Here is a 25022-nt window from a genome sequence, read left to right as displayed (position 1 = left end):
ATGTGTGGCCAGATAGGAGTCAGACTTCCTCAGTAGGTGATGGATGTCGTAAAGCAGTGGTCGCTCCTTAGTCGTGCATCCTCAACTCTGGATCTACTCGATGATTGTAGTCGAGTCTTCCTCCGAGAGGATGCAGTCTGCGCCCAAAATTCATCGCGCATAGGTAATGCCTTTTCATGCTATGCGGAGCTCGGTGTAGGCCCCCTTTTGCTCTACTTTGTAGGTCATCCCTACTTTGGGGTGGGCCTAGGCACACTCCCAAATCCATAACTTTTCTTTTTTTTTTTTTTTTTTGGGCGCACGTTATAAGATCCTCTTAGCGGAGCCGCTGAGGCCTGAGAGTGAGTCTCTCTCTCTCCGCGTGTGCGTTCGTGCATGCCGGCATGCGCGACGTGTCGTGTTTGCGTGGCGCGAGTGTGCGCCCAAGGTGGATACAAACAAATGCTTCTGCAGGAGCTTCGAGGAGGCTGATGCGTTCTTCCGTCAGAATCCATTCTGGCTAAGGAGGCGGCCTTCTGGCGAGCCACCAGCTCCGCCACTGTCTCCAAGCATTGGAGGCATCCCGGATGCCCTCCTTTGATGGCAGCAGCCGTGAAAGCCAGCCAACCTATGCCTTCCTGCTTGCGGCGGTGAGGGTCGGAAGTACAGCGCTTCCAGGACAAAGTGGCGGTGGCTGCGTCCAAGTCGTGGGTCTGAACTGCATATGGAATCTGAACAGAGAGCCTGTGCCGCAGATGGCTTGGAAGGTATTGCTGTCAGAGATGACATGAAGATGATCACAAGAAACCGGTACCGATTGAAATGCTCGTATCCATAGCAAAATTGATCCGATGGACAAAAGAAAAGGCACCGCCTGCTCTTGCTGTCTTGGTAAATCATAGGAGCTTTCACTTTCTATAGACCGATATAGCCAGAAAGTCTTCTTATTCTCGAACCAGTATCTCAGCAGTGTATGTAGTTCCCTTTGTGTTGTTGAACAAGGATGCTAAAAGAAACATAAAATATGCGTTTTCACCGCATTCATGAATTAAGAATTCATCTCTTGCTCCTCGCGTTTATGTTGATCCGTGGAGCATTATCTCTGTACAAATTATTGTCACAGGAGACTTTAAAAAAATCATCCATTTGTGAATACATAAATATTCAGGGAAAGGCTGAAAAGCCAGCCATTGACTGTGATTGGTAGCGCTTATAGTTTGACAACAACAAAATTAATGGATAATAATACAACACTGGGGCACTTTAACAGCTTCCTTAGAGACTGGTCTCAAGGCAACTGAAGGGCTATGCCCCCTTCGGGTCAGAAGCATCAGGTTCCCGGCCCCACAACTCTGACGCAGAACAGTAGTCTAGTTTTCAAGACCCTCAAATGCAACTGTCAGAAGGCCTGAAATCTCCTGTTGAATTGATCTGAGTTCTGAAGGTAAGATATCAAGCCTGACCTTTCTGATTTTCCTGGGTAACAATTGGTATAAACCACTGCTTCCATGGGGCATCGCCTTGCTGTTCTATCCAAGACAAGAAGGAACTGTCCAGCAAGCAAAACAAATTTACATAAAGAAGTTGGTATCTCACTGGAACAAATCTGAAGTTTGCAACTTGGAGGAATGGCCAAACTCCTGCCCCAACAACAAGAGCCGGAAGGAAATCCCGCTTCACATCTTCCTTCACTTGATCCGCGCTCCTCCCAGAGGCAAACCCCATGTATGAGAAAAAGATAGGTAAATCCAAGGGCCAACAGAGAAGCTCATCTGCAAAAACCTTTGCGGTAACAAATTTTAAGGATTTAGGTTGCAGCTGGAGTCGAACTCGAATGTAACGATCCAAGTATTCATACCTATATAATGGAAGAAAACCGGTGAGGAAAAAAAACATACAACAAAGTTTGTATATCTGCAAGATGCTCGGGCTTGTTCCTGTCAAACAATGCCAACTCTTGATTTCAATTCGCTTCAGTTCTACCATAAGCTTTGAGAAAACACCTTTACTCAACATAAATTAGTCACAGATTTTTCTCACGAAATCAAAGATGTATCAAATGAAGCAAAGCAGTAGAAGACAGAATTAGAACAAGCTACAAATATGTTTTCTTTAAACTTGGCCTCGCAATTCGCAGCTTTGCAACATGTTCGTGTTGAAATTTTACAATAAGATTCAAGCAGCAAACAATTGCCATTTTAGTGAAGGGATCCAAATTCTCTAGCCTTCAAAACTACACAAGTGGGTATTGCTTTGAAATTTAGACTCGTTCTAGAACAAGAATGACTTTCAGATGAACCATAGTACTGTTGAATCAATGATTTGTGATACATAATTATGGGTGCGCGTGCATGGAGAGAGAGAGTGTGTGCGCTCGACTTAGCTACACTCGAATGGATCTTCTCTCAGATCCGATCAGATCTATATTAGACAATGGGGATCCCACATAGATGATATGGGCCATTGGATGTGATTTTGTAGCTCTAAACTGCTCATACACCAAAAATCATATAATTTGGAAATCTCTAGCTTATGCATCAAGTGGTCAAAAAATTAGACAGTCTAAATAACACCAAATTATATATGTTCTTTTGATCACTTGATGCATAAGCTAAGAATTTCCAACTCCCATGATTTTTGATGTGCAAGCTATTTAGAGACAGTAGAGCACATCCAATGGCTCGGATGTGCAAGCTATGTATGTATGTATGTATGTATATTAGTGCACTTCTATATTTAATACTTAACCGAAAAACAAACTTAGCAATCTTTAAACATCAAGGATTTTGACAAGTCAAATATTTATACAGATGATCATATGTTCTGTTGTTTGCATCATGCATTACATGTAATCAGGCAATTGGCAAGTTGAACAGAAATTTTAAACTAATTCCACAATTTATGAATCCTTATTCCATGGAAAGATCAAATTTGCTTATTTGCCCGCATATAAACTTCTAGACACATTCAGCTTACAAATTTCAGTAACAATTTCAATCAACAAATGTGCCATTCAAGACAAAAAGATACGTCTAAGGCATGCTAGAATGTAAAGCTAAATATGCAAAAGTCGCACATTCTAAGAAAACTAACCAGTAGTGGCCAACTGGTCCAACATATGCAAATCCAAACATACTTGTGATAGCCACCCTTTTCCAATTGATTTTGAGCTCTTTATCTTCCTGCTGCTGAACAGACAAGACATTATCATTATACAACCAGATTATAAACTTAACACGGATAAATTTTCAAATAAGTCATGACTGACCAATGTCACTATGGTACTAAAGAATGAGTTTCCTAATTCAGAAATCAAGAAATTATCAATTCATAGACCTGAACTAGCACATGGCATGTGCAGTCAGGACAACTTTTAGAGATCTTGCAACTCTATGAAGTAGACAATTGAAAAGGCTCCAACCAAATTTGGTGGCTAAGAGTTCCTCAGTTCGTGACTATAATCATTACATAAAAGAAACTGGGGAGACCTATCTGATAAAATTACAGCGAAGAGGTGCTTTTTGAGTTGCGTCGCCATGAATGCCCATACAGCAAAAATGAGAATTTTATAAGGCAATATTAAGGACTAAAAATTGTGTCAACAAGAATATGTTGGGTAATAAGGACATTACCATGCAGAAATTGAGTGCAATAAGGAATAGAAGTAGCAATTTAAATATCAGAGTAATTACAGATACATCAGATAAAGACATGAGAATTAATTGTGGGGGAATTTCTGTATGGATTAATGACCTAAGATTCTTGTTTAATAGTCAGCAAGAAAGAAAGACCGGAGATAGGATGGACGAAAGTTGCAAGGAAAGAATTGAAAAAAGTTACGTTGATAATAGAAATAAGCGCTTCATGAGAATAGATCAGCAAAGTCAAGTTTAAAAATCCAATAACTAATATTTGCGGTAAGATTAATCAATGTTGTTACCATATGCACCATGAGATTTTCAATTTTTATATGCGTTTATTTTCTGAATTTTAATAAATCACAAATCATTACAAGTTATTCCTGAATTTCATTACAAAGTTTGTTAATCATGCCTCCATCACCATCGTCATTTAACTATCACCATCAACCTATATTCATTATATAAGATAAAATTACTAGAATGAAAATGAAATTATGACGATGAGGGTAAAAAGTTTAGCACTGTCTTAAACAAACTTTTGATAAGATCCAGAAAATAAAAGAAAGAAATATAGAGTAATTCTAAATATAAACGAAAATAAGGCCCAAATCAAATATTGATGTTCAAGAAATACCATACTGTGATTGGTTTTTCCATCTTGAATCCCTTATACAACCAAGATCTGCAATCATTGGTACTGACACTCTGCGTGGGGGAAGTGCTGAGACTCGATAACTGCTAGTACCGTAGGTACGACCTGGTACAACAAACCATGTATACAACAAAACAGTAAGATTGATGAAGAAATGCATGACTAAATTAGGTCTAGGTTGATGAAGTTGAATATGCTTCTACAGCAAGTCATATATTGAGTCATGCTCCAATTGGGTTTTCCGTACAGTGGGTTCTCCCAATAAGTAACTGTCAAATTTGACTCAGCTAATTCCTAGATCAACCCCCCAGATTTTGTAACATTGGCTTGCTAGTAATGGAGAAGCCGAACTCAGGCCTCAGAAGTTGGAACAAGGGAGCTGGAACAACAAGCAGCAGGACACGGATGATTACCTTTTTAGCTTGAAGTTGACAGTTCAAAGTATTATCGGAACCTGCTTCTAAACTTACAGTCTGTCTTCCAAGATCATTAAACTAGATATAGTAAATTTAAAGTGGAAAAAACAAAGAAACGTATATACATGCACACACGACAGTGTAAAAAATAATGATTACAGCTCAATCCTAGCTCTTCATCTAAAGAATCTCTACCGACTTCTGATATATATTTTACAGAAATAAACCCATCTCTCCTGGTTTACTGATGCAAGCTAGATGTCTAAGTGCGTACGGGCTTCAATATAATTCATTTTGTCTAAAAATTCAATTGAAAATTGATACTTCGTTACAAGTTAAGATTGCACTATCAAATGTTTGAATTTGTTTTTTGTTGGCTAAAATGTTTTGTATGCTTATTATATGATCAAGCAGCTACTTTCCTTTAAATTTAAATTTTGAAGTTACAGAATAATTAAGATTTTTTTTTGATGGTGACTTTGATGCTGGATTGTTGTTAAATGTATCTGATGTTGTTTGCATACGGACCACACATGCTAGGTGTTCTCTGCATTACTATGGGGCCACATCACTTTGTATCTTCTACATTATTGAATTATTTCCTTCAATATTCTGCACACATCTGATGCAATGCATTCTCAAAGATTTCTCGTTGCCAAGACATATCCAAATGTTTCTGATATCTAACTTTACATAATGAGATGCATCCTCCATTCCAATACTTTAGCCACTAAATTTGTCCCATCATTTACCACACTTATACTACGCTTGAACTTTAGTCCAACATTTTCTTCTTTCTTCTGAACATTCTTCCACCTCATGTCTGCAGGAGATTCTAAGTATATCTTTTCTGACCATGAGCATTCCACTTCTGCTCTAATCATGGATGGTGATTGGAATATTTTCCACCATTAATAATAGAACATTTCCTAAGCAAAGGATTAGACCAGACCAGAGTGAGTATTTACTTCCCTAACACTAATCTTTGAATCCAGCTAAATTCTGTTTTTCCTACTGAGATATTGTTAACATTTATGTCTCCTTCAACCACAACCATATAGGATCGGAGAACCATCTACTACAAAGCATTATAGCACAAATCTTAGTGGTCAGAATCATCTATTCAGGGTTCTATACCCTCCTTGAACTCTTGAACTCAATCCTGCACCCGATTTCGGAGAGCTTTTTGATTTCGCTATGATGGTATTTGAGCCAAGCATGTAATAATAGACTACAGACAATTTGTTTATCTGTTTGTAATCCTCGAAATCATAACTCATAAATAAACATGAACCTAAACATTGCTTCTGAAAAAAAAAAGATTATCGAAAAAGGGAAATATGTAGAAGTTATCTCAAGAGCTTGTATATCATGCAATGGCTAGCGTAACAGGTATCTGATTTAAGGGGCACATCAACATTAGTATAAAGAACTACGGCAGTCATGCTCATACAAAATTATTCCCCAAGAATTATTTTGATCAAACATCGGCAACTTGTTCGAATCAGCAACCAACAATCTTTTCTCACTAAAGGCTTCTCCCATTCAAACTCCCAATATGGTACCTCTTCAGCATAAGGAACCCAAAATTGCCATGACAAATCTTTAACATTTTAAACAACCAGACACTTACAGCTCGATACAGCAGATACAAATCAAGAAAAATCGGCCCGCTACCACCTATCAAGAACATGGTACCAAAATAGTAAAAGCACAATCTTGAAGAAATATCAAGAGGCAACAGTATCACATTCCCACTCTGCGCATGAAGATCAGATTTATTTATTTTTCTTATCCAATAAATTGTTCAGTCGCTACTGTAAACAATCGGTATTTTCTCTTGCACATCCAGACTCCATACTCTAACTGCTTTTCAATCGATCTTTTCCTACGAACGAGATATCACAGAAGAACTGAATCAGGTAAAAAGAAACTCAAGGGTCGCTATAAGAAGGAATATGCACGCATCGGAAAAAGAAACGAATCAAGTACATACCAAGAATTAGAATCCCATCTTTCACTAAACGAATAAAAAAGCGGTATCTACCCAAAGAATAACCACAAAAAATTCTGAGAAACAGAAAGAAGAAAGAAAGAAAACGAAAGAACAGGGGGTTTTCTTGATCGAGATTACGGTGAGTTGACGCTGTTTTCTTAGGGTCGAATGGGTGACGGCCTGAGCTCCGATGTCTCCCAGACCCCAAAGGAACCCGGAGCTGATCATCTGGGTCTTCACCGGATGCACGGCGAGGCAGTTCTGGTACCATCTCCATAGCTTCAACATTGGAGAGAGAGAGAGGGGATGTTGGCTGGGGTTCCGACAGGGATAGGCTCGAGAGCCCAGGCTTACTTTATTCGAGGAAGGGGCGAAGGATGGCCACAAGACGACACCGTTATACATACATACATACACACACATATACATACATACATATACATACATGCATACATGCATATGTATGTATGTACATACATGCATACACACAAACAACGGGGAGAGAGAGAGAGGGGGGGGGGGAAGAGAGCATTAATTGGGGGTTGAGAGGGTGAGTTAATGTGAGATTATAAAAAGACATAAAGCACCCTTAAAAGTTACAAAAAATAAGGATATTTTTTGTCCAATGAAAAATGGGTAGATTGATAACCTACCATAACTGAGAGTAGGTTATCAATCCCCATATATATATATATATATATATATATGGGGATTGATAACCTACTCTCTGTTATGGTAGGTTATCAATCTATCCATTTTTTCTAAGACAAAAAATATTCTTATTTTTTATAACTCTTAAAGATATTTTATATCTTTTCACAATCCCACATTAACTCACCCTCTCAACCTCCCAATTAATACTCTCTCCCTCTCTTTCTTTCTCTCTCCGTTATATATATATATATATATATATATATATATATGTATATATGTATATATATATATATATATATATATGTATATATGTATATATATATATATATATATATATATATATGTATATATATATATATATATATATATATATATGTATGTATGTGTGTGTGTGTGTATATATATGTATGTATGTATGTATGTATGTATGTATGTATGTATATATATATATATATGTATGTATGTATGTATATACATATAGATATATCTATATGTATGTATAGATATATATATGTGTATATGAGAGAGAGAGAGAGGGATTGAGCATTAATTATGGGGTTGGGAGGATGAGTTAATGTGAGGTTGTAAAAATACATAAAATATCCTTAAGAGTTATAAAAAGTAAGGGTATTTTTTATCCAATAAAAAATGGATAGATTGATAACCTACCATAATAGAGAGTAGGTTATCAATCCCCAATATATGTACATATATATGTACATATATATGTATAGATGTACATATATAATATATAGATATATATGTACATATGTATACACATGTACATACATATGTATACATATATACATATGTAGATATGTATATATATGTATATATATATATACAGATATGTATGTATATATATATATATGTATTAATAATAATATTAAAAAATAAAAGTTAAATTTTTTTATTAATAAAATTATTAATTATAAAAAAGTTTGACATTTTTTTATATATATTTTTAGAATATGTTTTTTATCGATACATACTATATAACCAGATGATATACACCACGTAGATAAGTTGACATATGGTTTTTAGACTATGGTGTTCGTCAGTACACCGTACACGACCAAGTGATAGATACTTAGTAAATTCGTTATCAAGAAACCTGATGTATATATCTCTAAATAAATTGATACATAGTTCTCGAAACATCATATTCACAAATACAAACTATATGGCAGGTCATATATACTTATTTACTTTCTGATGTATGGTGCATTTTTTTTTTTTATACACATTCATCAATAATTCAGCACATACCTCCAAATAAATTGTTATACAATTTCTGAAACATGCTTTTTATCAGCATATTACATAGCCGTATTGATACATATTAAGCAAATTAGCGATTTAGCAAGCCACTACGCATCTCTAAGTAAATCGATATACAGTTTTCAGAATATAGTGTTTATCATTATAAGTACACAATTTTCTACCTTTGTTTAAGTTGCTAAGTGTATATCATATGGCTGTGTACTGCTGAACACCATATTCTGAAAACTTTATATCAATTTATCTAGAGGTGCGTATTGATTTATTGGATAATTAATATGCTTTGTGTGTATGATCTTGCCATTTATTGTGTACCAATAAAAAGTACATTCTGAAGACAAGAAAGAAAGATGATGCTATTTTTTTTTTAATTCACAAAACTATTGACTCCATTAGTAAAAGGAGCTTGTGACTTTTAGGTTTCTTTTTTAAGATAGATAATAGAGGAAACGTGATAGAATAGAAAGTTCGCCTCATATTTCTTTCTTCAGTGCCCTCCTCATATGATTTTTGTTCATACCTTATGGTTTTCTTGTCATGGACTCATTAAATCGATGCTTAGCCTAGCTTGGGTGCCTTCTTTCGGTTTCTTAGGATAATTTTGTGTTGGGGGGTGAAACAACTTCATAGCCACCTACAAATTGGAGAAATGTCCCATGTACTAACTGTTATTACCTTTTATGGGAGATGGAGTTCATCAAGGTACCAAATGATGTTTTGATAAGGATAAAGGGTGCCCTTGAGGCTTGAGGGCTTGAGGGGTTTGATGTTTTGTTTTTTTCATTTGGTAGCTGAGGCTAAATAGCAGCGAACCAATTTTACTCTTTTTTTCTAGACTATTATTACTTTTTTTTGAACACTGAGAAAATATATTCTTGCTTCTTTTCAGTCAAGTTCCCAAGTGCTGAACCTTTGTCCTCTTCAAAACGTTAGGAACAGACTAAATGTGATAAGACTTTACAACCAATTTCAAGTTCTTCATACTCCAAAGTACAACCTCAATGCCCTATGTGCTTGAGAGGAAACAGTTGCTGAATGGTTCGTACAAGAACAAAACAGATGGGTAGACCGATAGATGAAAAGAAATCTCATGAGGCGGAGTCCCTATTTGACTGTCTAATAGAAGATGGGCACAAACCTTCTTTCATCACATGTACAACTCTACTAGCTGCTTCGATAAATCAGAAGCAGTTTGAGTCAATTACTTCACTCATCTCCCAGGTAGAATATAATGGCTTAAAGCCTGACTCGATATTCTTCAATGCCATTATTAATGCATTTTTGCAATCTGGCAAGATCGAAGAAGCCATCAAAATACTCTCATTGAAGGTATGATATTGTGGGTAAGCCTGATGAATCACAAAAGCTTTTCCATATGATGTGCCTTGAAGAAATTGCAAGGCCAAGTCAGAAGACCTACAACATACTCATCAAAGCATGGTGTGATCAGCAAAATCTTACAGAAGCTTGGAATGTTGTATATAAGATGCATGCTGCTGGCCGGTAACCTGATGGTGTCACATACAACATTGCAAGAGCTTTTGCTAAAAATGGAGATACAAGGAGAGCTGAGGAGCTCATTTTGGATATGCAGACCAAGCTGCGCCCTAATGAACGCACTTGGGCCATTATCATAGGTGGCTATTGCAAAGAAGGCAATATGAAGGATGCATTGAGGGGTGTGCATCAAATGAAGGATATTGAGGTGGTACCTAAGATTATTGTTTTCAACACTTTGATCAAAGGATTTCTAGATGTGGGGTGGACGAAGTAAGTAAATCATTTCAATTCATCTCCTACCCCTTTTTTCATGTGGTTTTGTTTTCTGATGAAATTTACTGCAATTTCATTGTAAATTGAACAGGTTCTGACATTAGTGGAACAGTCGGATTCCCAACTTTTTGCAGGAAGCAATCCCAGGTGCAGCTTGGGATCTATGGACAGATTCTCAATTCATGCAAGGTGGTATTCCTGAACTGACAATAAGGCAGTTTATTCTATGCAAAAGCCGAAGAGACTCTCTTTTGAATTTTTGAACAGGTCCATTGAGCGCTGGTATGTTAGAATTTTGGAAACACGTTCTCAAGCAAGGGATTCTTTATATTCCAGATCTGTTTTCTTCTTGGCCTGTTGGTTAAGCAGGTCAAATTGTATCATGTTCTCACTTTGCTGCAAGTAGAAAAGGAAAGTTCTCTTTTATTTGTCCATTGAAGTACCTGGCTTCTTGCACCATAGGATCAATCGAAGTCCTTTCTTAAGCTTAGAAATCATATCCTCCATACAAGGTGGCAAAAACCCTCTCCGCATCGTGGTAGCTGTAACCAATCACTACATCTTGTGCAGTAGTCATAAAGGGCATTCAGAGCTTTATGGCCTATGAGTAAAGCTGGCAAGCTGACAAGTTTGTTCATGCATGCATGAGAGAGAGAGAGAGAGAGAGACCCAAATGATAAAATAAGCTATATATTAATCCCAGCAAACTAGAAGTTCTAATGAAACTGTAAACATATTGGACAATATTGACTCATAATCAAGTTCTTTTATCTGCCTTGATATCTCGGCCAGAAGGTTGATAAGGAATACGGCTGATGAGCAGTATTAAAGCAGCACCAATTAAAGCACCAGAGAGATGGGCAATATGATTAACTGCACCATAGCCTGTGCCCCAAGTTCCAGTCAGCCCTGTTGAAGCTTGTGCTGCTTCCAAAACCTGCGAAAAATGACAGCAAACAGATTTAACATTTAATCAAGAGGCATGGATAAGAAAAGCATGTGCATGAAATTAACGCAGCGGCAAATATTGGTGGGCTTAGGCCCTCTTTTTGACTCTAAGCAAATTAAAAAAAAAGCTGCATAAAAGTCACCTGCAGGTTTCTTTTTGTTTTTATGCAACTAGCAACCATCTCTGACTGGATGGTCATGTTGTTAACATTGTAGACATTCTCTATGCATGATGCAATATAAGCAATGTGCTCAGGAGTACTAGTACGCATTCATCAGTATGTTGTGAGTACTAGTACACATTCATCAGGATGTTGTCACCTTGGATGCCACCTACTTGGGACAACCCTTTTCCTCTAGGGAATTGGTAATTTCCCCTAAGCAATTAAATACTAGCTTTATCCACAGATCATGGTTCCGGTAAGTTCCGCAATCACAGTCATCATCAGCAGAAGACACACTTGGACTTCAGCTTGCTTATAGTAGATGATCGATTAGGGCTTTTGTTGTTGTTGTTGTCAGGCAATGAATCTGTTTGGACTATCTTTGGAATTTTTCAATTTCCTTTGAAACATTCCAATGTAGTGCCCGAAGAAAGCTAGAGGATGAGCACCAAACTGCAGAAACAAATTACTCTATATCCATATGGAGGCATAGCTCAGATTTCTAAACTCGGTTGTGATGGGTACCGAAAATAAGCTTAAAGTCCTAACGAGCCATATAATGATTAAGTTGTTGTATTTGTAGTAGAATATATACTAATTCTTTATGAATTGAGATTTAGATTGATGTTTTTGGATATAGATAGCCTGGCATGCATATATTAGAAAAGGTCATTCCCTAGAATGGTAAAGTTCATGAAATGATTGCTTCAGGGAGTTTTAGGTTTCCATTTTGGTGGATTCAATGTTATCCACTTATCCTTCTTCTAATCTTCGTCTTCTATTTCCTTACCCCCACCAGCACCCCCTGGGTGCACAGCTTACCTCTTATTCTTCCTTAAGCATTTTTGATATGAAACCCTAACCAGTCACCAAACTGCATTACCGAACCACTTCCACCTTCACCAAATGAATAGGTTAGTGAACCACTTCCACCGTCATCAAATGAATAGGTTATTGAACCCATAACCCACTTAACATTCAAAGTACTTTTAGAAGGCTTAAGCAGATTTTGTCCATCATTTACAATATACAGTAACATTTGATTGATTTTATTTCTAGAAAGTAATGATATATCTAAATTACATGGGACAGTTATGTTTACCTTATCAATGACAAATTGACCGAGGACAAGAACCTCAATAATCTTCCTCCAGTCCCAGGACATCTGCAATAACCATTTCAGCACATTATTGATAATTTGATATACTCATAAGACATGCAATCTTATATCCAGAATAAGCAAGGAATTTTACCTTCACAAGGACACTTATTGCAAAGAGTCCAAAGACAGCTCCAGAGGCTCCCACTGATACAGCGGATCTTGGAAGAACTAACCATGAAATGAAGTTTGCTCCAGCACCCGTCAGGATGTAAGAGATCCACAATGCAAGACTACCTTCGTCCTCTTCAACAAGCTTTCCTGTTTATAAATGAAACAAATTCAAGAATTTAAGTTCATGTAGAAATATCATGGAAAAAATTAATAGCATTTCAAAGCGAATCAAGAACTCTTACCAAATATGTATAAGAAGAATAAGTTGCTGGAGAGATGATGCCTGCAAGGATGTATTGGCAATAAAGTTAATTCTACAGCGAAAATCTTTATGTCATTGTCATTTGAAATTTACATAGAGGAAGTAGAACCATTTGTTAGGCCAAAAGATAGTAGGTTGACATTCTCATTTAAGACCATAGGTAAAAAAGAATCAAGTGCATCTCTCAACAGTTAAGAGACCTAACCAGTTAGCATGGCAGAAAGTAGCGGTCACGAACTGGTACCAAGAAGGCCAGCTATGGTACAAATATAATGTTTTGATTTCCTGGAGCTGCAAAAGAGAATAATTGTTATTCAAACTTCTAGACCATAGACACTCAGCGGTCCAGGGAAAGATTGAACGATATGAATACACAATACTACAGGTAGAAGATGCACAAATTGAACACATTTCATCCACACCAGATAACTTAAATATACTTCCATTCTTCAAAATAACAGAAATCAAAACAGAATAAAGAGATGGCTACATTATTCAGACATAAGGAGTTTTCTCACACTGGAATTGTTGATAAAGTAGACCATTGATCTAATAATAAATTATAAACCAAGAAACTTTAATATTGTATTTTTTTGACCAACCCAGTTGGTTTTACAGTGAAAAATACATCTTCCTAGATACATGTATCACAAAGTCCTTCATATGCATGACAATCTCAGTGTACTTATGCTGTATGTACAGAGATATATAGTTTTTGTTTGTTGGAGAGTTATGAAGAAAATCATTAAAGAAAATGGAATTATTTTAGCAGTAGATTTTTCCAGAGATAGCTGCAAGAAAATTCAGAAGAGGTGAAATTTTTCTGTATGTATCAATGTTTAGAGTTACCTAGGATTGTAAGCAAACTAATCAAGTTTTACACAGGTAGCTGTACATATAAAACATGAGATGAAAGACAACTTTTGATAAATAAAATGGAAGAAAAACTTACAAGGGTTTTTTTTTGAAATATGGTTTAGTAAAGAGGCTCTGAAGCTTATATGTGAATGGCAGCATTTTGCAAATGATGATGTAAGCTCTCTCTCTCTCTCTCTCTCTCTCTCTCCAGTAGAACTCTCATAATATTTGTACTAGAAATGACTGCTTTTCAGTAAAAAAATATCTAAATGTCAATGTCAAGATATTGCAGTCATATGTTTATGTTTGTTAAACCAGTCAGGTGAATCTAATTTTAAATCTAAATCTCTGATAACAGATAGTTTTTCATTCTAACATGATTACTAATCATCAAAGATCATATTACACCAAAACTGGGCCATCGCTCAGTTATTCATTATGAAACATGCAACTTTAGGTGTCATGCCATCTAATTATGCTAGTGCAGGATAAAGGCTGAGCATGATCAGGAAAAAGACCAAGCAAAAAAAAAAAAAAAAAAGAAATACTAGGATACCTGAAACAAGTGATCTGCCACATAAATGCCAAGGTTAAGAAGTAGGATCCAGAATATTCCATTGACGCGTTTGTCTGGTTCCCTCTTTCCTTCAGGTCTTGCAAGCTCCAACTCTGATGTAATATCTTTCAAAAACAGACATACGCACCTCACATTAACTCAGTGCGCCTTCCACAAAATAAGCACATGAAGAAATATAGAGACAAAACATACAGTGCCTGCCAAAATGATTATATTTCTAGAAACGAAATAGAGCTTCCTACAAGCACATAATCCTAGACCTATACCAGATAAAGAACATTTCTTTCAAATGAAAAACAAAAGAAAATGAGAAAAATTCACAACCTACTCAAATAAAAACAATTTCAAAAACTATGATTGTACATCAATTAAATAACAAGAAAAGTTGCACAAAACTTTTGTCCGTGAGATGTTTTGCTAAAAGTTGTTCTCTGCTAGGAACCATGGTTTCACTACCACTAACATGGCTATTACCTAAAAGGAATAAGGAAAGCTAAAAACGGAAGCACAAGCATGAAAATAGATCTGAATCTGATCCTCTAGTCAATTTAAAGCCAAACGAAAGAGCACCATATGTATGTTCATGTTGGAGCCTTGGAGGTATGATGAAGTATTCATATTGTATAAGCCTCTAATCTAGGTAGAGTTAACGTTACATGGGTCATTTGCAAACTGGTATCTCAAGTTCTAACATTCATTCTATAATCTGCCTGGGACCTCTAATTTTCCAGACTGAACCTGTTATTCTGTGCACCTCCTTTTTTTTTATTTTTTTAAGTTTTGTTATGATTACAAAAAATATTGTCATTGGGAATAATAAAGAGGATAAGGAATTAGCAAATTACCTATGTTTCATCTGTCATTCTCTACTTCTTGCATTGTGATTGATCTCTTCTGGTTAAAAGGTTCCACGCCGAAAAGAGCAACTATGATGAATTTCTTAGTCTGTTATAAATCAAGAAACCATATAAAAAGCCCTCCCCTCTCTCTCTCTCTCTGTGTGCGCACGCGCGTGCGGGCTCTAGAAGGAGCAATCTATGCCCCCACATGCTCTATTTTCTGCAATTCAAAGCCTCTTATTTTGTTAACTTATTTTATTAACTGACAATTTCTACTTCAGTAATCTTCTACACCTAGGTTCCAATAACTGGAGAGAATCAGCTAGAAGTTTTCAGTATAGGAACATGTCCACACTCCATGCTTCACTTCATACTACAATCTAACTCCGCTGCTTTGCATAATTTCGCAAACGCACAGCAACAAGATTACCAATAGAGAAAATAAGCCAGAACCAGATATAAACTGTGAACTCATTCATAAACTTCCAACTGAACAACAATTCGACGCGCTACCAGAAACTTTCAGCAAAAAATCTCCAATGTCATTAGACTTACATATCACGTCAAATAAAATCATCAATTACATCACCAATTTGACCCAAAATCGTAACTTTATAATAAACCACATACAAGAAGCATCAATCCTCATCAATCCATCCAGAACTCATCAAATGGCTTCGTATAAAAAGATTATAATTAAAAAACTGCATCATGGCGCAATAAAAAACCAATTCACGAACTAAATTAACATAGAGAAATGGAGAAGACCTGGTTTTCCCACTTTACAACAGAACTGGCCGCGCCGGGCGACAAAAAGAGCCGTCTTCCGGTGCGAGAAGAAGCTCCGCCGCCCGAGAGGACCGAAGGAGGCGGCGACGGCGGTGGCGGCCGCCGGCGCAGCGGAAGTGCGCCATGCGTCCAGCACGGAGGACCGACGGGCTCCAAGGAGTCCGACCGCGGTCGCAGGGGTTAGCGAGAGTAGATGGAGCTGCCCCATGCCTCTCTCAGTGGAAGCGGGCGAAAAACCCCAGCGAGGGCCTCGAGAGGATTAATGAGGGAAGAGAACGGGATCCAGTGGTAACCAACCGTGTGATTGGAGGCCAAGTATCCATTCTAACCGTGTGATTGGAGGAACAGGGGATTCTTTACGTGCCAAGATCGAAAGGCCGTGATTGGGGAACCTTTCTTGGAGTTAACGTGGTTTTAGCTCAAATAAATCGGACCCATGCTTGGCGGGCAACTAGTCCAGTTGGTAAAATTGTAAATTTATCGAATATTTATAATTTTACCGACGCCCTTTTTTTTCCCACCTTTCAATGGATCGATTCTAAGAGTGGGTGGGTTGTGGTACTCAATGGACAGTGGCGAGGAGATCTTCTCCCATGCCTCTCTCTCTCTCCCTGTGCACTCTATTGGCCTCCTCCTCTTCCTCCTCTTCCTCGAATGCTGTGTGTGTGGTGGGTTTCGAATTCCACCGCATTCAAATGAACACATCCCATAGAAAACACTCACAGATCCATGCCACGAATTCTATCAACCACTACAAATCCAATACCCTCAAACCCAAAATAAATCTTCGCAAAACGGCATTTCTGCGAACAAAAATACTAGATTTCTTAGGAGCCTTAACAGCAAAATGTTCAGATGACAAGAAAGATGGAATCCTTCTTGATCTGCGGCCAAAGGATCTCAAATCCTCCAAAATGGCGAGAGGAGCATCCTGAAGCCGCTAATTTCTTTGAAACCTTATCAAACCAGGGACCAAATCACAGGAATCAAACAAACAGGATGGATAACGGAAAATCATACCTTCGCCGATCTACGACTATGGAATCCGAAAACCCTCCGAAAACGGGAGAGAAAAATCCTAAAATCATTAGGTTCTTGGAAATCCTTTATACACTTTAAACCATGAATCCAACGAAACCAAAAAGATCAGATCTTTATCGACCCAATGATATAAAAATCCCAAAATCCTCCAAAAATGGGAGGAAATCACCGAATCGGAGAGATAGAAGCCAGCTATCCATATAAAGATCAAAAGCACCTGAAAAAGAGGGTTAACTGATTCGTTTGAGGAGCCACGCCGCCCTCTATCCTCTACGGCTCACACAATTCAGTACAGCAAAAGAAGTTGGTGAAGAAAAAGGGAAGCAACTACGTAACTCTCCCTCCCAAACGCCTCTCCCAAATTCTAAGCAGCAAAAAAGGCAATCCTGTCTGCAGCTCATTTCACCTTTCGATATACATAAACGGCTTGAAAAGAGTCACAATCCCTCACTAGCATACGAATATAGCAGTGGATATCCATCCCTATACTAGTTTTTTTTTTTTTCCCTCTTCTCTGTCTTTGTTAGTGCTACTGTTGTTGTTGTATATCAAGGGGCTCAAAGGCCCTAAACAGAACTAAAGTCTTGTAAACGATACACCTATCACATGAGACACCAATGTTTGGCCCAAGTCCGATAGAACTGGGCTTGATGAAATAAAACATCTCGGTCCAGCGCTTGTCAGCAACCTAGTCTGCAGCCTAATTGTATTGCCAATTTATCCACAGAATGAAAGAGGTCTTAAAAAAACTTCTAGGTATCATAAAGCCCTAGCCAATGCAGTTTCTTTTGAGCATTTTTCCTCTGACACGTAGGCTTTTTTTTTTTTTTTTTTGATAAAAGCGGCATTTCATATACCTCTAACTTGAGTACATCCAGCCATATCAAAAGAAAGTAAAGCATACGGGGTAGGAGGAATATCTCCTATGGATGTCCATGTGACCTCTCCAGAATGCCGGGCAACAAAAGAGGCAACCCAGTCTGCTGCACTGTTTGCCTCCCGAAAAACATGTAACGCCCGGAAATCACTCGACTCCTGCGCCAATCTCCGAATCTCACTAATGAGAGGGTGTCCATCACCATATCTGTCCACTCTCCGAATCCACTCTATCACCACAGAGGAGTCCCCCTTAAGGCATATATGCTCAGCACGAAGTACCCGCCTCGCATAGGATATCCCCTCCCAGCCTGCCCGCAGCTCCGCACCGACAGCGGTGAGTCCCGGCGCACAGCGGCCACCAGCAGCTATCAGACCACCCAGATGGTCTCTGATGATAAAACCAACTCCTCCAGACACCCCGTCCACCGACATACTACCATCAAAATTCACTTTGAGATGACCAAGGGGTGGGGGTACCCAAGAAACTAGGGCGAACCTGGGTGCTGTGACAGCGGAAAGAGTACCCCAGGTGTCCCTGGCCATCTCAGAAGAAGACCTAACGATAGTAGTGGTAGCCTCCCTGGCAAGCCGCATAGCTTTGTCCACCACTACCCTCAGGGGTAACCGTCTGCCCTCAAAGATACCAGCATTCCTGTCCAACCAGATAGAATGGGCCAAATAAGCCCACTGGATCCCGGCCTCAACAGTACTGGGCCTCCGCATGAAAACTCTCAACCAATGAATCCAATCCTGTGTCGACTCGACTGAGTAGGGCAGCAAAGATGGTGATCGGCTCCAGATTCCCCTAGCTCTGGGGCACTGCAGGATAACATGATCAATCGTCTCCACAGTCTCCGTGCACTCCTCACAACACTGAGTAATCCTCACCCCACGCCGTGCTAACACACTCCTGGTCGGTAGGCAACCCCATGCCACCTTCCATATGAAGAGTGCGACACGCGGGTGAATCCGCATCCTCCAAATCCATCCTCCATCTATCTGTCGGGCTGGCGCTCGGCTCAACAACATGGAAATATCCCTGGCTCGCACCTGCGATCGCCCTGTCAGCATCCAGACTAGTCTATCCGACCCCTCCCGGGCAGGAATAGGTAGAGCCAAGATCATCTCTGCCAACTGCTCCCCAAAAGCCTCTCTAATCAACTCAACCCTCCAACGCCCCCCTCCGGGCTCCATCAAATCTCTGACCCTGAGACCGACTAACCTCGACATATCCACCATGACCGGTAGTCTACTCATAGGCTGCTCCGTCACCCAGCGATCCTCTAACACATCAATGGATCGCCCATCACCAATAGCCCATCTAATCGCGGGAAGCACCAACCCTGCTCTAGCGCAAATCTCCCTCCAGATCGGTGAGTGGCGACGCCCCGTACGGGCCCCAGGCACCAGACCACCATACTTGGCCCTCATCAATGAGGCCCACATGCTATCAGGCTCTAACACAACTCTAGCGGCGTGCCGTGCCGCTAGGACTTCCCGTCTCCCCACCAAGGACTGCAACCCCAAGCCACCAAATCTCGTCGGCTGACATACCACCTCCCATGCCATGAGATGGATGCCCCTTCCGCCTCCGTTCCTCCCCCAAATAAAGTTTCTGAAGATCTGCTCAATATTCCTCACTGTCGCCACCGGTATAAAAGAGGTAGATAATAGGTAAATCGGGAACGAGGAGAGAACTGACCGTACCAAGATAATCCTGCCCATCATAGAAAGTGAATGTATCTGCCACCCCTCCAACCTGTGCCTGATACTGATCTCCAGGGAAGAGCAATCACTACTACGTAGATGCTGCCCTGAGATCGGCACTCCCAAATACCTCAACATACCCTCCTGCTCTCCCACCCCCAAAATCTCCAGTATGGAGGTCTTCACATCCGGTTTGGTCTTCGGGCTAAAGCAGACTGCTGACTTGGATGAATTGACCCGTTGACCAGACACAGAGCAATAATCCCAAAAAATCCTCCATACAATCCGTGCTGCTTGTCTCATCGCCCGGACTAACAGAAAACAATCATCAGCAAATAGTAAATGGGAGATCGGTGTGGCATCCGGCACAGGCCTGTAAACCTCCAGCTCCTGGGTGAACACTGCATGCCGCAAGGTCCTAGAGAGTGCATCTGCACATAAAATAAACAGTAATGGGGAAAGGGGGCATCCCTGATGCAATCCCCCAGTAGACACAAAATACCGTGATGGCGTACCATTTACCAGGATGGCGAAGGAAGGAGCCCTGATACATCCCATGACCCATCTGACCCAAGTCTCGGGAAAGACAAACCCCTGCAAAGACTGCTGCACAAAATTCCATCTCATCCTATCATAGGCTCTCTCCATGTCCAGCTTGATCCCCATCAAACTCCTTCTACTCGAAGCCCTACCGAGATCAAACATAAACTCCTGGGCAATAAGAACATTATCTGTAATACTCCGCCCTCCCACAAAAGCGAAACTCCTGGGCAATAAACTCGTAACACGTAGGCTTCAAAAGCGAAACTTGGAACTATGCTTTTGGGCCTTGGTCTATAAATTTCATAACCGATGCTGGAATGTCTACCCTCACGAACCAACTTTAGTATATCTTCCTTCCCTCTCCCGAAAGACATGGCAAGCTTTTAAAACCTAGAGGTGATGAATTAGTCAGCAGTCACTAATCGATAAGCATATATTACATTCAAGATGGCCACCTACCAGACTACCAATTTACAATTTCTATGGATCCTCCCCGCTTTTTTTTTTCCATCCACTCCAAGATTTTTCTTACTGCGCTTTGCCGCGTTTTATTCATCTTCACGGAATTTAGTTGGGATCAAAATTTACCAATATGTGTACTTTCCTTGCCTTGTAGCCAAGGCATTGCTCTCTTTCGTTCCGCAGCTGGTACATAAAATCTAATAGGTCTACTACCGTCCTAAAAAAAAAAAAAAAAAAAAAAATAAAAAATTCAAAGATAAATCACTGTTGTCATAGGCAAAACCTTTTCTAGTAGGCTTCCAAGATTCTACTTTGGATCTTGCACAGAAAAATTTTTATATTCAGTTTTAGGATTGTATTCCGGCACCTTTTTCTTGTTTATGGCACCTGTTACTAATAATATTGGATCCTTATTTCTAAATTGTATTTATGGTCGTACTGTTCAAACACAATATTATTCATACCATCATTATCCTGCTATAAGGTACTATATATTTTTTATAAAACCCAGTATCAGCTATTGAGCTAATTGGCACCCTCTCCTGCCGGGAAGATGGCAGAAATCCCATTACCGTCGTAACGGCATGCAGCATATTAGAAGGCTGAAACATGTTCTATCAGACAATTGCTTTCGTAACTCAAAAGATATATAACTCAAAGAAGGGTCGCTCAGCTGGTGTGTTGCATTCTAGCTCAATGCTTGGAGCAATTGGATGGGTGCAATGCAAGAGAGCTGAAAGACTTTTTTTTTTGAGTAATTTCTCTGAGTTATCAGATAACGAAACTTTATTTTCATGCCTTGCATTAACCGGCCTGCTTGGTACGTATATGCATTCAATGATGGAGTTTTATGTTGCTTCGTTCCCTTGAAGTCCTCGTTCTTTGTCCGTGGAGACTAGTACAGAAGTGACAGCATCTTTCAGACCCAACATGGAGCCCAAGAATAACGAGCTTCATGTTCTGACACTGCAAATGCATAGGATCTCCTTTGTTGTGTCCGTACATGATGTCTTCTGATTCTAGTAACTTGGAGGTTTTGGCGCTTTTGATGTTCTTTTTGCTAGGTGTTTGGTATGGAGTGATCGTCCCAGGATCAAGGATAATGTGGATGAAGGTGATGAGATCTCGGAGTTTGGTTGCACCATGGTGATCCTATGTGGCAGTGATTCTAAATCACCTCCACTCCTCAAATCACCGCCCAACCCGGTGATGGGATACCCGTTCTTGAAGTCGGAAATCCAAGATCACTCCATGGCAGTGATTCTGGGTTGAAAATTAAAGACAAAAATACCCTTCAATTTAGCAGAAAGATTGATATATCAATATACCATCAATATATTTGTCAATATTATATATATAATATTATGTTGATATTATATATTATATTAATGATATATATTATATTATAATATATTACTAATCATATTATTATCATATTATTATTGAAGGATAATTTTAAATTATAGTAGAAATATATTATTATATTTTATATTTATATAATGAAAATATTTAATATATTACGCCTATTTACCTTATTTTTTAATCAAAATAATTATTAGTATTAAAAAATCTATTATAAGTATAAATAAAAATATTAATTCTATAAATGCATATTTTTATAAGATTAATAATTTATAGGAGTAAAAAATATATTTTTATAAAATATATTAATAATTAATATATTAATATTTATTATAATATAATTTATATGATTAATAAATATATAATAAGGGCTACTAAAAGTAGAATATGTGACAAAATTATGGAGATATTATAAGAATTAGCATATTGACATAAATTTTTGATTCATGAGAATTAAAAACACATAAAAAATCCATCTAAGATATATCAAGGGTATTTGTGGTATTATATGGTTGGTGATCTTGGATCTCTGTACCATATCAAACAAGTTACTCATGGATGTCCGGAGAATTTTAATCACTAGACCATGACCAACTAAATATATTGATCTTAGATCATTGGGATCAAATCATCTCAGATCACGGCAGATCTTATATCACTGTGGTGATCTTGTTGGGGTTACCAAATGCCCCCCGAATGTCTTTAATATCTAAGGTTGGGAAGTGGGAACCTCTAACCAAACGTGAAACTAAGAAAAGCTCATTGCACCCGCCAACTCCAACTATGTATGCCTCCCGGCCATGATCCGCATGGGTACTATGACCGTGTGTTACTTCCCGGTTGGTTGTTTGTTCTCTCGTTTATCCAAAGCAAATCCCCGATATCTAACAAAAAGTTATTAAAGTGGGAATAATGATCGCACAAGTTTTTTAATGCTGGAATTCCCGGTTGGCGACTGGGCTCATGCCACCTTTATGATGGTGAATGCATGCATTAAAAAGAATTGTCCACGTCGGTGATTGCGACCCTGTCGCAATACCAATTGCCGAGGATCAGCATCCCAAAAAAAGTTGGCCTTCTGCCGAGGAACAACGTCGGCGGTGCTTTTACAGCCTCGAATATTTTATTGTTTGAGATTAGTGCTATTGGATGAATGGATGGATGGTTTTGTACGTTAGGTAAGTTGGCCGATCTTCTACGCGGCGATAGAGATGGTTGCATCTATTGGAGGGGTGCAACCACTCATAATTTGTGCCCCACGCCGCACATGCCACATCGGTGGTTGCACCATAAGCATAAATCGAGATGAAATAGCTAGGGTGGCAATCCAAAATGAGCCATGAGATCCGCATGAATCGAAATGAATGGTTGGTATGGCGCATAGCTGCATGATGCACATGGCAATTATTTTTTTACTCATAAAAAAAAATTAAATATCCTCTAATTATGCATCATAACTTCACAATTAAAATTTTTGAAAATTATTTAGTTGGCCACCAAGGTGGTAGCTTGGTGGTGGTAAGGGGCTTGGACTCCACTTGAGTTATCTGGGTTCAAAACGTGCTGGCGTCGATTAAATTAGAGGATCGTATGTCCTACGCCCGGATGGCTCTATGTATATATGCTTTTCTTCCATCAGTACGGAGGTGGCGCTGGGGTAACGTATTCATACGTGGATGGCTCAGTGGGATTTTCACAGGTTGGAAAGGGCACGCGGAAATTTGCGACCCGCATCGAACATTCTCTGATGGAAGGGGCCAGTGAGGGCTGCTATGCGGGTGGGGTTCTGCTGCTCCTCCTTTCCTCCTATTTTTTACCAAAAATAAATCTTATCTAGTTGAAGGTTATAATCTGGTATAAAAAAAAGAAAATTAGGGACTGTCCACTAATTGTGTAAAATAGTGGGTTTTGTCCGTTGGGTAAGTTGGCCGATCGGCTAGGCGGTGGTTGCCTTTGCTTGAAGGGTGCAAAAATTTTTACGCCATATCGTAGATAATGTTTATACGAAATTAGTGGGAGCTAGTGGTAAATAAATATATATATATATATATATATAAAGAAGAAGAAGAAGAGATGGAAAGGAAGGAAGAAAGAAAGAAGGAAGAAGACAAATCACGCCAGATGGATCGGATGACGGTCCGAGACGAGCAATGACACGGGAATTGAATTGCATGATTGATACAGTGAACCGTCGCATGATGCACGTGGCAATCACCATCTTGCTCGCAGGAAAAGGAGAAAAGATAAGGATCCTCTGGCCCACAGAATCCCAGCCTTCGGCCACTTTGGTGCACGGCAACTTTACAATTAGATTCCGTTTGCTTGAACCTAATGTGGTACAAAAAAAATTAATTTTATATCAAATTATTAGGTTAGATAAAAAAATAAATAAGATAAATGGTGAGATTCATGCATGAAAGAAGGTAAATCAATATTAATAAATCTAACGTAGTGTTGCTGGAAATTGGACCCGGGGGCCGCCGCGAAGCCGGAGAAGGAGGAGCTCCGCTGCTGCAGGGGGCAGACGGCGGTGCGCCGGCCGGCTGCGTCCTCCGCCGCGGGGGGTGTGCAAGTTCGAAGAGGGGTGGTGCGTCCAGTCCTGTCCTGTCCTGCAAAAAAGCCGGTGGCCGGGCTCCCCGGCGCCGGCCCTCCGATGCCTAAGTCAGAGGGGGCAAGTATGTGGAGAGAGCAGGGAAGAGAGTATGTGGAGAAGACAGAGAGAGCTTCGGGTTTTTCCTCCCGTTTTTCCGTCCTCTTTTCTCTTCCCCCCAGGTTCCCTTTTATAGGAGGATTCGGTTACCTGGGAGGTGACAGGAGGTTTGTCCCGTTATGTGATAATTGGGCACGATTTGGCCCATTAATGGCGTGGTGGAAAAAAAAGGCCGAATCAGACCGGAACCAGGGAGTTGTCACGGTCGATCGGACC

At 39.3% G+C, this 25022-nt stretch overlaps 2 protein-coding genes across 11 annotated transcripts; both read right to left on the bottom strand.

Annotated features, from left to right (window-relative positions):
• Positions 1–997: 997 nt before the first annotated feature.
• On the bottom strand, positions 998–7078 carry LOC103713357 (protein SYM1-like). Of its 9 annotated transcripts, none has more exons than XM_039130264.1 (5): positions 6823–7078; positions 4260–4377; positions 3073–3167; positions 1838–1916; positions 998–1761 (listed from the first exon to the last, which is right to left on the bottom strand). In XM_039130264.1, the coding sequence occupies exons 1-5, from the start codon at positions 6959–6961 to the stop codon at positions 1668–1670; spliced, it is 525 nt and encodes a 174-aa protein (XP_038986192.1). In that variant the 5' UTR covers positions 6962–7078; the 3' UTR covers positions 998–1667. The 9 variants fall into 9 exon arrangements, 8 of the variants coding, with proteins under 8 accessions (XP_038986192.1, XP_038986194.1, XP_038986193.1 ...); XM_039130266.1 differs by having other exon boundaries at positions 998–1751; XM_039130265.1 differs by having other exon boundaries at positions 3073–3164.
• A 3988-nt stretch (positions 7079–11066) lies between these two features.
• On the bottom strand, positions 11067–17337 carry LOC103701444 (rhomboid-like protein 11, chloroplastic). Of its 2 annotated transcripts, none has more exons than XM_039130260.1 (7): positions 16082–17337; positions 14454–14566; positions 13245–13330; positions 13020–13060; positions 12758–12924; positions 12607–12669; positions 11067–11329 (listed from the first exon to the last, which is right to left on the bottom strand). In XM_039130260.1, the coding sequence occupies exons 1-7, from the start codon at positions 16308–16310 to the stop codon at positions 11150–11152; spliced, it is 879 nt and encodes a 292-aa protein (XP_038986188.1). In that variant the 5' UTR covers positions 16311–17337; the 3' UTR covers positions 11067–11149. The 2 variants fall into 2 exon arrangements, with proteins under 2 accessions (XP_038986188.1, XP_008781715.2); XM_008783493.4 differs by having other exon boundaries at positions 14454–14578; positions 16082–17334.
• Positions 17338–25022: the final 7685 nt, after the last annotated feature.

Source organism: Phoenix dactylifera, chromosome 9 (assembly GCF_009389715.1).
Source record: "Phoenix dactylifera cultivar Barhee BC4 chromosome 9, palm_55x_up_171113_PBpolish2nd_filt_p, whole genome shotgun sequence".
In the NCBI taxonomy this organism is placed as follows: Eukaryota; Viridiplantae; Streptophyta; class Magnoliopsida; order Arecales; family Arecaceae; genus Phoenix; species Phoenix dactylifera.
The sequence above is the reverse complement of the archived record's forward strand: the minus strand, read 5'-3'. Positions and strand labels throughout refer to the sequence as shown.

Bases quoted from the DNA above. Each gene is read 5' to 3' on its own strand.
- LOC103713357 (XM_039130261.1), bottom strand. From the start codon at position 6,961: ATGGAGATGGTACCAGAACTGCCTCGCCGTGCATCCGGTGAAGACCCA. The intron at 3,168-4,259 runs GTATGGTATTTC...TTGTCTGTTCAG, and splicing joins AGATGGAAAAACCAATCACA to CAGCAGGAAGATAAAGAGCT. The intron at 1,917-3,072 runs GTTAGTTTTCTT...ATTGTTTGACAG, and splicing joins GGACCAGTTGGCCACTACTG to GAACAAGCCCGAGCATCTTG.
- LOC103701444 (XM_008783493.4), bottom strand. From the start codon at position 16,310: ATGGGGCAGCTCCATCTACTCTCGCTAACCCCTGCGACCGCGGTCGGA. The intron at 12,925-13,019 runs GTAAGAGTTCTT...ATTTATAAACAG, and splicing joins ATTCTTCTTATACATATTTG to GAAAGCTTGTTGAAGAGGAC. The intron at 12,670-12,757 runs GTAAAATTCCTT...TGGTTATTGCAG, and splicing joins CAATAAGTGTCCTTGTGAAG to ATGTCCTGGGACTGGAGGAA.